Source organism: Pseudorca crassidens, chromosome 2 (genome assembly GCF_039906515.1).
Source record: "Pseudorca crassidens isolate mPseCra1 chromosome 2, mPseCra1.hap1, whole genome shotgun sequence".
Taxonomy (NCBI): domain Eukaryota; kingdom Metazoa; phylum Chordata; class Mammalia; order Artiodactyla; family Delphinidae; genus Pseudorca; species Pseudorca crassidens.
The window spans coordinates 169,280,338-169,294,742 of record NC_090297.1 but is presented as its reverse complement, the minus strand read 5'-3'; the positions used below and the strand labels follow the sequence as shown (position 1 = coordinate 169,294,742).

The following is a 14,405-nucleotide window of genomic DNA, read 5'->3' as shown; positions in this document are numbered from 1 at the left end:
TATCCAACCTCAGGCTTCCTGGCGACCTCTGTTTTGCTGCAGCATCATCTCTTCTTGTTTAAGGGCAGAGCTGAGGCAGGAGATCCTGGCAAGCAGGATGATTTTATTATTGTAATTACATCACCATCCACAACAATGGTGATAAATACACTCCACCCTGGTGATTCCCCCCCGGGGAGTGAAGGAAAGCTTTCTACCTGGGGTGGAGCCATGGAGATAATTAGGAAAGAAAGTTCATTGTAATTAGTCCAAAATCATTGAGACCCAACAGGGAGTTGAGTCAGTTTGCTTTCTCTAGCACGTGCAACCGTTCTACTGGAATTTGGGCAGGCGGGCAGTTATGTTATGTAGAACCAGAACAAGCCAAGCCTTCAATGTTTACCTGCAACAGCTCTCATGAATTGCTGGCATTTTCATAACAGAGAGGAGGTCTGATGCCTTCGTGAGATAGGTGTGGAAAGAGCAAATTACCCAAGAGGGTGTTCATTCTTTGTTCTTCAAGCACTCTTCAGTCTAAACAACTCAGGTGATCCCACGCAAGATTATCATCATCACCAAATTGGAGAAAATTCTCAAATTATTAGGATTTCAGAGGTTGGCATCTCAGGTGCGTGTGTGGATTCCCTTCTGCTTCCTCTCCCAGCTACCAAAGAAATGAAAGCCTCTGATCAGTGCAGGATAAAATATAAACTATCAGTCTTCCTACAAAGAGTGCAGGCTTCTTAAAGCCTTAAAGGAAATTTAGGAGCAGAAAGCCTTATTAATAGCAGATTTGATACTACTGTGCTAGGACTGTGGATAATTTTATAGAAAGTAGGTTAACTGATTTTCCAGTACTTTCTAGTTATACTGGAATATAGTGAACCCTTCCAAAAAAAAGGAAGAAAAGAAAAAAAAATCACTCCACCATATTTTAAAGGGCAAACGGAAAGGACAGCATTGGCTTATATACCAGCTTTCCCTCTTTAGGACCTTTCCACCTAACTTTTAACTCGGTCCTCCCTGAAGAGACGGTGGGGAGGAAGTGTGCCTGTCATTTCTTGAAGGGAATCTGCAGCGGGTCATAAGCCCCAGAGATGAAGGCATGGGAAAAATCACTGGTTCACTTTTTACCACCAACTTATTAGCGTTCAGGGAGTGACTTCAGCTCAAATATTACAAATATGCTCTAACCGTGCTCAATGAGCTATATATCATTACAGATTGTTGGTAGCCCTTTGCAGGACGTTTTATACAGTTCAGACAAAATGTTTTTAGCAATGTGGAGTTTTAAAAGTAAAAATATAAGAGATATTGTATATGCCTTCAGGCATATTTTGTCTTAAATATTATCCTTGGCCCAGCGTACTATATAAATACAGTAAATATGAATAGAACTGGCCAGGTGCCAATCTCCTAGGATGAATTTTAGTCAAGAAGGTATTTATGGGATATAAATAATACTGTGTCAACATTTGAAGAAGGGATCTGATTAGTTTTGAATTTATTCGTATTGATCTTTTCACATGCTGTTAGTTTAAGGCTCAAAGTGGAGTTATGCTAAGGTTTACCCATACTTTACCCAGTGGGAATTAGTGGACTTCTCGTCCTTTTGACAATCCACTTGAACTTCAAGCACATCTATTCAAAAGACACTGTACAGGGCTTTAGAAATTTAGAAAGAGTGATTCCACATAACAGAGTAAGAATCCAAATGATTAACAATTAAAATATGTAGACCCTTCGACAGTCAAAAAAAAAAAAGGAAGAGACAAAATTTTATTTTCTTTCTTTCGCCTCTCTTTTCCATGTAACAAATGAGGCACGTGTTGTGGTTCTAACTGTGGTGATTTTGTCCTTTCCCCCGCGCACACCCTCAGGGAACATTTGGCAATGTCTGGAGACATTTTGGGTTGTCATGATTGGGAGTGGAAGGGCCAGGGAGGTTGCTCACCATTCTAGAATGCACAGGAAAGGTCCCTTTTCCACCCGCCACCCCCATACATCAAAGAATTATCCAGCTCCAAATGTCAGTAATCCCCACGTGGAGAAACCCGGTAACCCTGGGATTTATTTGCAGTTGCTGAATTCTGCTAGTAGTACCATTTCCAAAGTAATAATCTGAAAGTAAAACATCTTTATCATCAAAAGGACATTAACATGGAATAGAAAGATAATCAGAAACTTTTCTTAAGTAAGTGGGACTATGAATTTGACTCTTTGGTATGGTGTATACTTCATTATTATGATCTTAAAGGGCCTAAATTAGAGGCATCAAAGGTTCCCATTCATTTAGCCTAAGTAAGGGTGTCGCTCCACCCATCTGTAACTTCAGTCAGCAGCAATGTGATATTAGTCAGGACAGAGCAAAAAAGAAGTGAGGGATTACCGTGGATTTTCCTTGCAAGGAAAATAAGCAGCTCATGTTAAGGAAGAGTGGAATCTCCAAGCTCAGCAATGGAAGAAAGTTGGTTTATTCTCTCATATTGAATTAGATAAACTAAAATATACAGCCTGAGACATTACGGTGAGGTTTCCTTTGTAATTGTTTCACATAAATGCTAAGCATTTAATACCAAGCAATCTCTTTTTCTATTTCCCCTGTAATTTTCCAAGTGAAATTGAGGAAGATAGGAAGCATACCAATAGCACTATGGTTTGTGGGGTGGGGGGGACGCGACGTAACATTCTATTCATGGATATATCTTTCTGTGTACACATTGCTGAACTGTCAGCCAATTGCCCGATGAAAGAAAATATTAGCAGTTGCTGGAACATAGTACTATTTTTGCTTGATGTTCAGGGATTTTTTTTCTGTTTCTTAAATTGAACTATAGTTGATTTACAATATTGTGTTAGTTTCAGGTATACAGCAAAGTGATAGGGATTTTATTTTTCAGATTCTCTGTGGATGTGTCAGAAAGAGGGACACAGAGAGAGAGACAGACTTGAACCCCTTCCCTAGACTTCCCCAATGATTGAGTTATTAATACACAGCAGACCCAACTTTAATTCCCCTACTTGTATTGCATCATTGCTTGTACTAACTCTAGTGCTTAATTGTGGTCGCGTTTAACTTTAGGCTCCGTTCTCTTCCAGGATTTTCTCTCTTTTCTTTCTTTTACTTTTCAAAGTCTAGCAAAACTCCTCAAAGAGATATACTGGTTATAACTGAAGTAGTTGGGCCGTCTTTGTTGCCAAGGGAGGCCGGTCTCCTCTCCTGAGGAGTCCCCACTGGATGGAGGCTGGGCTTTGTGAAGCTGGAGGGGTAGATGGGGACCAGCTGACCTGGCAGAGGCTCCGGGAGCCTTCTGTGTCTCCACAGCGACCCCTGGGGTCTACTCAAGGAGCTGCACTTTTTGAACGATGCCTTCTCCCTGGTGAAGAGATGCTGATGTAACCCCAGTCACAGCATCTTTCATATAAAAAGATATGAAAGAATGACAGATCCTGTTTCCTAGAGGAAACTGAGATGTGAGAAAAGGGCTAATGACTCACTGTTGATCCCATATCAAATCTGGGTTAGAACAAAGGAGGTCACTGACTTCTAGGCCTTTGCCCAGAGATTACAACACACTTCAAGCTGCATTTTTAGAAGTTTAGGGAAAATAGAGTGGAAGAGCCTGGCCCTGGGAGAGACGTACAAGCTGACCACCGAGGTGGGATTCTGGGGGGACTCCTCCCTCCCCGCCGCCACCCCCAGCCCTTTACAGGTTCAGTATTAAGGTGATCCGGGAGCAAAGAACCTGCAGGCAAGAGCTCTGCAAACAGCCCTGTCAGCTCTCCTGATATAGCATTTCCGGTCCTCAGGGATCCTGGAGAGAGGATGTGGATTTGCCAGATGTGCTCGCTCTCCTTAGGCAGCCTGACTGCCGAAGGGTGGATCCACTTCGCAGATTCTGAACAGCTTGACGAAATGTGCCTCTGGCCCGAGATAAACAAACGTTTCCATTGTCATTTTGAAACCATATGGTGTGCTTTGGGTTTTTAATATTTTTTCAACAAAGATACTTTTTAACCTAGGAATTCAGTGTTCTCCAGGTAGTTTCAATTTAATCACATACTAGGGATTCTCTGATGGGTTTGTTTAGGCGGAAAAGCTTGTTTCCATCCTGTGTTTGGGAGAAATTCGCCTCACGCTGCAGTCACAAGTGGGTTTTGGTGGCTGTCGTTGGTTTTGTTTCTTTTCTAACCTCTGATAGGTTAGAACTACACTGCACTGTGACCAGCACCTTGCTTCCGGATTGTCTTCGTGGCCTTGACTCTGCATCTGCACTCCCCCTTGACCACTTCCCCACAGGCTCTAAATTGCCTTCTTGTTCTTCTCTCTTCTGGAATATCTGTGTGTAGGGTGGTGAACTTCATTCAACCATGGCTCCATTTCTTCACTTGTAAAGATGAAGAAGATGCTGGCTTCCTAGGGTTGCAAAGGACTGACCGTGACCTGTGTAAAGACCCCCTGTGCTCTGCTTCTGGCACTTAGTAGACCCTCTTTGCATGCCAGCTATTAACCATTGATTCTCAGACACCATTGATTTAAAGGTACACTGTTATTTTATGTGCCACAGAGAAAGAAATATCACTGACAATTGACTATAACGTGCCATTGATTATGAGATATTAAAAGGAGATATGTTAGAGATATTCCAATATGATTAAAAGTGATGCCCTGGGGACCACTCCCACCAGCCTGGGATGTCTCGAGACCAACAACTCATTCATTTCCTAGTAAGTTCCACTCAGTAGATCTGTTTCCCTGGCTCCCTCGGATTGGTCCTTAGGTGACCTTTGCCACCTAAGGGGCTGGGAACAGAGACCGGCAGGGCTGGTAATCCAGCATGCCCAGCACTATCTAATCCTCATATAGGGAGGCCTTGAGGATCTAGGCTTCGTAGGTAAGATCTCAGATGTCTTAGATAATATTCAAGACCTTTCAGAGTCAGGCCCCTCCTCCTTGCTCAGCAGCCCCCCAACTAAATCCCCCCAAGAAAACTACACTCCAGCCAGATCACCCTCTTTTCCTTTACCCAAATGGGCCCTTTATTTCTGTGCCTCCAGCCCTTTGTTTATGTCATTTCTTCCACTTAGAGATCCATCTTTTAACACCTTTAAATACCCTTCAAGGTTTAGTTAGTACCATCTCCTTATGAGACCTTCGTCGACGTTCTTTGTCCTATTTAAGTAGCTCTTCCTCTGCACTCTCACGATACTGATATTCATCTCTATCTCAGCCTCTTTTCTTTTGCTGTAGGTAAAATCTAGCTGTGTCCTGACCTGTCTTCTTCATCGGTTTGTAAACTGCCTCAGAACAGGAACCCACTCTGACTTACCTATGTTCTTACAGCACGTTGTTGTTGTTCAATCAATGCTTAATAAAGGAATGAGCGTTTCCCTTTAGAGAATAAGATTGAGTTACCAGAAGAAGGATCAAGAGTTCAAAGCATTGGGGTTTCCCTGGTGGCGCAGTGGTTGGGAGTCCGCCTGCCGATGCAGCGGACGTGGGTTCGTGCCCCGGTCCGGGAAGATCCCACATGCCGCGGAGCGGCTGGGCCCGTGAGCCATGGCCGCTGAGCCTGCGCGTCCGGAGCCTGTGCTCCGCAACGGGAGAGGCCTCAACCGTGAGAGGCCCGCGTACCGCAAAAAAAAAAGAGTTCAAAGCATTGGACCGGGAGATATGGAGAGACAGAAATCTACTCACCTCCGTTATTGGGGACAATGTTCCTGATGGATCTTGTCCCTGTGCTGAAGGCAACACAGGCTTCTCAGAACCATTCATTTCCTGTTTCCAGTTTTGCAGATAAAAATGAAAATGATGGCGATAGTGATGATGATGAAAGCGAACCCTCACTGGGTACATACTACGTGCCAAGCATAGTTTTAAATATTTTACACGCATGCACTTATTTCACACTCAAAAGTGACCCTATACGGTCCAGACTGGTATTTTCCCTGTGACGTATGAGGACACGGCTATAACTATTTCTATCAGCGATGTCTTACCGGAAGTCAGACTTTTAGGTACCACAAGTAATAGAGGCCCCAAATAGAGACCAGGAAATGGAGAGCATGACTTTTCCTGCCCTCTCGCAAAACGATACAGTCCCTCCATGAAAGGGTGGTGACTCTCCTCACCTGGCAGGAATTACATTCATAGAAGCTCTGCATTCTTTCCCTCCAGAAGGAAGGATACTTCTGAAGCCTTTCCTACCACCCTGGGTCTCTCTTCTTGCCTCTACCACATTCTTCCACTTTTATCTCTGCACTTGGTTGATACAAAAATTGTGATTTCTCAAGTCTCCTGGTCTTGATCTTGAACTGCAACCATTTTCTTCACAACATCTTTATAAATTTGATTGATAGGTGATTCGTCTTGTCTCTCGCAGAAAATTAATTTATTGAGGAAGGCAGGATGGTGTTGTACGGTGAGCACAGACCTGAGAGCCAGGCAGCCCCAAGAAGTGAAAGAAAGAGAATAAATAAAAGGGAATCGCACCAGAGGAATCTCAGAGGCTGAAAGGGAAGAGGGAGCATCAAAGACAGGAAGTCCTACTCCAGGCCAATGGCAGTTGTTAAAATGTGGTCTTGTTTGGGTTAGCAACTTGGCTGTCTCCGTGCAAGTTATTCAATCGGCCTCGTTGACATTTAAGTTGCTTCCTGCTGAATTCAGATCCTACCTCTGCCATCACTGGCTTGGTGACCAGGCCGAAGCCCCTGCACTTAAGCTGATCTCAGTTTGTTCACTTGTCACGATGAAGAAGCTGATATCGGCCCCCTAGGGTTGTAGAGGATGGATGATGACATGCAAAGAAAGGCCAAGCGCAGCTGCTTCTGGTACCTAATAGGCTTGCTTTACACGGCAGCTATCATTCACTGAATCTCAAACGCTATTGATTTTACAGTGCACCATTATTTTATATGCCACTTAAAAAGAAATATCATTGCCAAGTAATTGTAACGTGCCATTGATTCTAAGAGGGCATCAAGATTTTAGAGGTATGAAAAATATGTAAAATCAGTGAAGTCGCATAAATATTTGTGGATTGGGAGAATAGCGGTCCATGTGCATGTAGCAGAGTGCTGTGTCCTAGAAGCACATCGAAAATAAAATTAAGTGGGAACATGATATCTGCCCTCGGAAAACGTTTCTATTTAGTAAACTTTAAGAGCCTGCGACTGGTAATCGCCACCTCTGGCACCAGAAGCAGGAGGTCCACATCATGGATTCCTCCCAGCTGGAGTGTCTTACTGTGCACGCTCAGTGCATTAATATCCAGTTTTGATTTTTTTTTTTTTTTTGACATCTCAAGATGTTACCAGTTGTTTCAAAGGGCCTTTACATTTCTAGGAAAAAAATGTTTAAAGTTATTTTTAACGGATCTCTCTGAGTACACGTATGAGTCACATGGCACTCACCTCTTTATCTTTCTGGGCCTTAAAGGTTGAAATCCAACAAAGGATGGGGGGAGGGTATTGCTCAGAAAAGGCTAACATGCAGAAGGGACTTGTGGGCAATGTGCCTCTGGGCTGGCGCGGCCCCTCCTCCCAGGCCCCCTGTCTCACCCGCTCCCCTGGGGAGAGGCTCTGTTAAAGAAGGAAGCCAGGACATTTGGACCTCCCTGCATCTCCGTGACCAGGCACCAGCCACAGCAATTTCTTCGCTGTCAGGCGACTCATTTAAAAGCAGACTTTAGCAGCAAAATGCCATTAGGGGGTAGAAGTCTCCCAGAGGAGGATGGATGGGAGGAAGGGGAGAGGGTAGTGGAGGAGTCACCACAAAGGGTTTGAGTAGGAAATGAAAACTTAGAAGGTGATGTCAGAGAGGAGAGGCCGTACTAGGCCCAGGGTAGCTGTTAACAGAGCAGAATGATCTCTGCGTGCGGTAGCATCCTGGCTTTCCTGGGGCGACCGAGTAAAACCATTTCGTTGGTATGAGAGGACGTTGCCGTCCAAGAGGAATCGAGTTTACTGGATTTAGCATCTGTTACAAGGAGGGAAAGCCTGCTGGTGCCCAGAAAGCTCTTCTGTGTGGACCAGCCCCCATCCCTTCATTCTCAAAAATGAGCCCTTGGATTTGGTTCTGCCTGATAAGTCAAAAATGTGGGGCTTAGATGTTCCTTTAATCACAACAACTTGAGGAACTTAAAGCAAATGGAAAATGCTTTCTGGATGTTACAAAGCCCAGACCTTCTGAAAATAGTTCAAATGCATTTCCAACGTCCCCAGGCAGCTGTTTGCGCTCACACTGGCACGTTGCACACATCTCTGTCCACAGAGAAACTGTCACTCTCCCTTCGGAGAGTGGCCGTGGCTCGTGGCCTCCATGTCACTAATTAGGAAGCAGGACGTTCCTGAGGGAGAGACGTGGTGTTTCTGAAAGGAGAGTCATGGGGCAGCTGTTGGAGAGTAAGGCTGCTTTTTTGGAGATGTTTGTTTCAGGAAGTGCTGTAGCATCTTTCCAGTCTCAAGGAAGAAAAAGAAAAATGTTGTGACTTTGACCTTGGCGCTCCGTTCATTTGGCTTTTGCTATCTAACCCACACCACACTGACAAATACCACATCTGTCTTGACAAGCTAGTTCACAAATAACTGCTCATTCATAACTTCAGGCTGTTGTAAGAATCCTTATTTGTTACTTCAGCTGTGAACGAGAATGCACAGTTTGGTTTTGAGAAAGACATTGAAACGATCAGAAGTCCACTGGTCTCTGCAGATCTCAGGGGAAGCACTCTCTAAAAGAGAAGACCATATTTTTTAATGTGTTTTAAGAGTGCTAAAGTATATTATTGCCCATAAATGGGAATTTTCTGGGAAATTTAATTTTTAAGTTTTGGAGTCATTTCTGTATTGGGAATTGAACACTTCTTAGACCAAATTCATCAGGGATTATTCTCTCTAGAGAATACACAGTCACTTTGTCATTCCTTCCACTGGGGGGGTTCATTCTTATAGGGTCATTTATTTCCCTATCCATTGACCTAATCTCATTTTCACTCTGCTTTGACAACTTAATGACCATGCCATTGACATTGTTTCTTCTTGCTTTATAATAAACTCATATAACTCAGTTGCTGGCTGAGAAAGGCCAGAATGGGGGCTGGCGGCGGGGGGCGGGAAAGGTAGATGACTTATTCTGATTCGACTTTAGAAGGAGAAAAAAAAAGGAAAATCACAGACTGAGGACATTTCTTTGTAGAAGATGGATGATTTGGTAAAGGAACTGCCCACTTGGAGGTCTGTCAGGGTTTTCGGTTGGGGAAGTGTTTCTACATCCAAGTTCACACCTTAGCATCTGGGGCTCTGGAAGTTAAGGAGAGAGAAACAGAGGTAGGAGCTTTTAGCCGGAAGTAGCTGGGCAGAACCAAAGGAGAATTATGGCTGTCACGTCAGGTTCTAAGGCAGCGGTTCTCACCCTGAGATATGTCTATTATATAGTCATTTTGATCTGAATAGTAACTTAGTCATTCATTCGTACCTCCCCGCAGTGTCAAGCCTTAGGTTGTTAAGTGTGTTAGTAGATTTCACTGGTCACATCTGTGAACCAACCCACTTCTGAGCGAACGCTGTTTCACCTACTCAAATTTTGCTTTTCTCCTCCATGGAATTAGGTGGCAGGTGCTGGTTTGTCTAGTAGAGAGAAATATTTCAGAAGAATTCCACTGTCAGAAAACATCACCATCAATAATGAAACTATGTGTATAAGGTCATGTCTAATTTCATTCATTCTTTGGCAATTGTATCAGGATTCTAGAAAGAGGGTCTTGAGCCAAGCTGACCCCGAGTCATTAGACACTGGGGATCAACGGTTTGCCCTTTCTCAGTAACATTTGCTGGGAATTCTCTAAGTGGAGTAGAAACTCACTGTCATCCAGAGCTGGGAGGAAATGACAGTACCCACTTCCGGAGTTGCTGTTATCAGAGAGATGGTGTTTGCGTGGAGGGTGTTTGGGTGGAGGGCTGGGGAGGGGTTGAGGGGCAGGACTAATTTGATGGGGAGTTCACTGCAGCATTTTTAATAACATTTAATTCTGCTTAAGCTATCATTGCGTTAAGAATGGCTTTCTGGGCTTCCCTGGTGGCGCAGTGGTTGAGAGTCCGCCTGCCGACTCAGGGGACACGGGTTCGTGCCCCGGTCCGGGAAGATCCCACATGCCGCGGAGCGGCTGGGCCCGTGAGCCATGGCCGCTGAGCCTGCGCGTCCGGAGCCTGTGCTCCGCAACGGGAGAGGCCACAACAGTGAGAGGCCCGCGTACCGCAAAAAAAAAAAAAAAAAAAAAAAAAAGAATGGCTTTCTCTCTGACTGAGAGGCGCTTTCACACTACATTCACACTACATAAAACCGTTACTCAGAACAGGCAACTCTTAGGAGAGAACGGTTTCTCTGTGATCCACCTGGTTGGGTTGTTTTGAGGTCAGACGAGCTTTTTGTAAAAGGCCTTTCTGACCTCTAAGTCACAAAGGCCTATACCAGTGCTTCTTGAATTTTACCAAGCACAAGAATCACCTGGAGTGCTATGTGCGGACTCCCAAACCTTTGCCTGCTCCCCTCCATCCAGATTATTATTCAGTAGTTTTTGTTTGTTTGTTTTGTTTTTCTTGGCCGCGCTGCGCTGCGGGATCTTAGTTCCCCGACCAGGGATTGAACCCGGGCCCTCGGCGGTGAGAGCACGGAGTCCTAACCACTGGACCGCCAGGGAATTCCCAAGATTATTATCCTGTAGTTTTAAGGTGAGCTCCAGATAACTGCCTCTTGACAAGAAGGCCAGGTGATTCCCAAGCAGGTAGTTCAGAAACTCACTCTGGAAACACTGTGTCTTTGGGTTTTGTTGCTTTATTTCTTAGCTGTGTCATCACAGGCAAAAATGAGTCCCAACACTTTTATAGTTAGCTTCATTGTTTCTTAGTTATTTTGTAAATGACCCATGCAAAATTTTAATTCCAGGACTTTTTTTCTCTTATGACTTATGTGAGCCATACGAGCACCCCATTATTCATGACTGAGGGCCCAGGTAATTCTAAAAATTTTTATTTCTCTAGGACTATTCACATCTCAGATTTTTCATAGGGTTTCATCTTTTGGTTTTTTTTTTTTTGTTTTTTTTGCGGTACGCGGGCCTCTCACTGTTGTGGCCTCTCCCGTTGCGGAGCACAGGCTCCGGACGCGTAGGCTCAGTGGCCATGGCTCATGGGCCCAGCCGCTCCCGCAGCATGTGGGATCTTCCCGGACCGGGGCACGAACCCGTGTCCCCTGCATCGGCAGGCGGACTCTCAACCACTGCGCCACCAGGGAAGCCCCTGGGTTTCATCTTTTAAAAAGCATTTCACATGGACGCCAAACCTTACTGATCTGCAAAAGTTTAGGCATACCGCAGTGCCACTTCAAACACATAGATGTTGAAAGTTGATTTTTACGAAAACTAGCAGTTACTTCCTTTGGCCTAAATCATCCCTATTCGCATCATTTATCTCTCCATCCAGTTCATGGGCTTAACTTCAGAGGCACTGTATCAGCACCACAGCAGCCTGTCCTTTGGCCCTGCTTAAAAACAAACCAACCAACAAAACAAACAAGGAAGGGGAGGAAAGAAAGCATTTTAATACTGTAGCTTGATGGCGGAGAGAGAGTAAACCAAAGGTGCATATCTGAGTTGGAAAGGACAAATCATGGCAGTTAGCTTGCCTCGTTTCCCCACAGACTTCGTTTGACCCCGGTGACCTGGGACGATTTCAGGGATCCGGATTCCGGTAATAGAAGCATCCCTGTTTGGCACCACAACACCCACTGGCCTGAAGAAGGTGCTGTTTCCCAGGAAAAGGAATGAAATCCCCCCAAGAAACGCACAGGGCCCTAGTCTGAAGAGAAAGCATTGCTGAGCAAGCGATGCTTTGCGTACCCTGCCTGTCTCTGGTTCCGTTCCTTGAGATTTTTATTGAAGATAACTTTCAGCATCTCTTTTTAGAGGTCAAATCTGAATGAGAAGACGTTGTGTGCCTTGCTGATCTTGTGACAAACGGTTTATACCCAGTCTGTAGCTTCCTGTCTTTGCTGACGGGTGATGTGAGGGAATTTTCTCTCTGTGAGGCTGTGGAGAGGGCTCTAAAAATAAACAACATGGTTACTTATTGGTGAGAACATGTGTGAGCAGATGTCAGCTGGTAACAGCATATGGTGGCAACATGATAGCAGCGTGTTACCAAGACCTGGGTGTTGGGCTGTCGTCTTCCAGGCCATTCAGGCCATGCAGATGCCACATCTCAATTAAAGAGGGTTTTGACTGGAAGGTGGAATCCACCCAAGTGTGAATATAGGCCCCTGGGATCTTGTTAGTGGGCTGAATGTTGGAGATGGTAAGTTACAGGCCATGGAAAAAGTCTTCCTTATCTGTTTTAAAATTGAGAGATAAAAGTACAAATCTGGCAAAAAAAAAAAAAAAAAGGGGGTGGGGTGGGGTGCATATGGGGTGGGAGGGAATCCACAAAGCCTTTGTCTTTTGTCCAAAGAAGTTTTCAAGTCAGGTATAAATAGTGGCCATGCTACTTCTAGAAGACATGCCCTAGGTGAACGGAAGGTGCATGGATTTTAAGTTGGTGTAAGGAGCTGGGAAAGAGGTATATTCATGCAGACCTAGAAGGCCGTCAGGGGTTAATCTATCAAATAAGTTAGATAACTAATATTATTACATCCCTTGAGCACCTTTTATTTCTCAGTTTCTTTTAAATATCTCGTTTCAGTCTTTCAAAAACCCTCAGGGGTAGCATGATGTCAGTTTCATTTTATAGCAGCAGAGGCTTGGGTGCCTCAAGGCACTTGTCCAGAGATTCCCAGGAAACTAATGACAGAGCAGGGTGTCCACCTACCTCTTCTCATGCAAACATCTGATATTTATTATTGACTCTATCACAGATAGGATAGCCTTTGAACACTCAGCAATGTTTTTAGCTGGAGGTATTTTTTGGTGTATTTTCATTTATAAGAATGTGATGGGCAATATACAAGATCTAGTTGCTACCTTTACTTTTAAAACAGCAAAGTTCAGAATTTCAGGATGTCAAAACTATCACGGAAGATATTTTAATGCATTCCAAGGAGCCCTAGATTTTTAAACGGCAGCTACGCAGCCCCAAAGCAATATACACTCGGATTTTTGTTCACTGGAGAAGGAGTTTTCATGTGCGGGTTAGAAATGATGACAGGTGGTTTTAAGAAAACTGAAATCGAGGCCAAGCAAATGAAAATCAGAGTTTTACTCTTAATAGGGAGTCTGTCTTTTGTCAAAGAGGTCAAGGCCTTTCTTAGTCATCTTTAATGTAAGTCAAGGTATTTATTTTACCATTTCCGTATATAAATTGTACATTGCTATTTTAGCACTAGAATGTGTTAAAGGGAACGCTGAATTCAGGAACCTGACTGCTGGTTAAGGGATGCCAAAAGATCTGGGGTGAGAATCCACAATCCCCCAAAGATCCCTCCGGCCTAGTCCCCTGGCCCTGAGTAGGGGGGACCTTCTATTTCTGGGGGAATGATAAGTACGTTCATTGAGTCCCTCTTCTGCGTTGAATCTTTGTATAGCTCTGTACAAGGCTTCTCCTCAGTAAAATAGCTAATGACTGTGCTTTTTAAAACTCCTAGCTGTCTGCCCAGTTGTTACAACACCCTCTGGCTCAGTGGGCAGCTTGTGCTACAGACAGCCCCAGGTGCTCTGTGGGTACCTTGGTGAGTACACCCGTCTGCTTTATATACCTCGTTTGACGTAGTGATAGCCGGCCCATCTTTAGTGTGTGTTGTCTCCTGGGGGGAACGTGTCAGAAGCAAAATAGAATTCTGAAGTGCAGCCTTGTAGCTGGACAGTCACACAGGTGCCCCCAATTTTGTAGTCAGAGTTTCTATGAGAAAGACTCATGAATGCTTTGAAGTGATATGATGACTTGATTGCCGTATGGGGAAGAATGGATCGTGAGTCTGTGAGATGTGTGTGATCCAGGGGTGAACGAGGGATTTGACAGATTGATCTCTTGACCCCCCTGGGAGGATACTCTCTGGAGGGTTGAACGGTATGGCCAGAATGTCAAGGGTCCTTTTTGGGTATCTTATTTGAATCTATGTTCTTGTTTCTGGCACATAGCAATGGCTCAATTAATGTTTCCGGTACTGAACTGAAAGGGAGGAAGGAGATTTTCTCTCCTTTGAAGTTCTAGAGGGAGGCCTGCGGGAAACATGTGCTGATCATTGTGACCTTGATGTTGCCATTAATGGGCTGAATGTGGTGGTCATGGTCAAGGCTTCAGTTGACTGAACCTGGGAGCTTGCCACTTCGCCCTGACCCTCAGAACAAGTGCAGACTCCTCCGAGCTAGGGCCACGTGTTAGCTTGGGGACCACCGAAGCCGGAGGTCTCACCCCTTTCTGATTTGGGACATTAATACATTTAG

General features: G+C 44.6%; 1 protein-coding gene across 3 annotated transcripts in view; it reads left to right on the top strand.

The window, feature by feature from the left end:
- TGFB2 (transforming growth factor beta 2) overlaps positions 1 to 14,405 on the top strand; it is an 84,229-nt gene that overhangs the window by 3,200 nt on the left and 66,624 nt on the right. For 2 of the 3 annotated variants that reach the window (XM_067729729.1, XM_067729731.1), the window contains exon 2: positions 13,607 to 13,690. The exons of the other annotated variant lie outside the window; for it this stretch is intronic. In XM_067729729.1, coding sequence (XP_067585830.1) covers positions 13,607 to 13,690 — 84 coding nt within the window. The remainder of the gene's footprint in view (positions 1 to 13,606; positions 13,691 to 14,405) is intronic. 3 annotated transcript variants of the gene reach the window in all.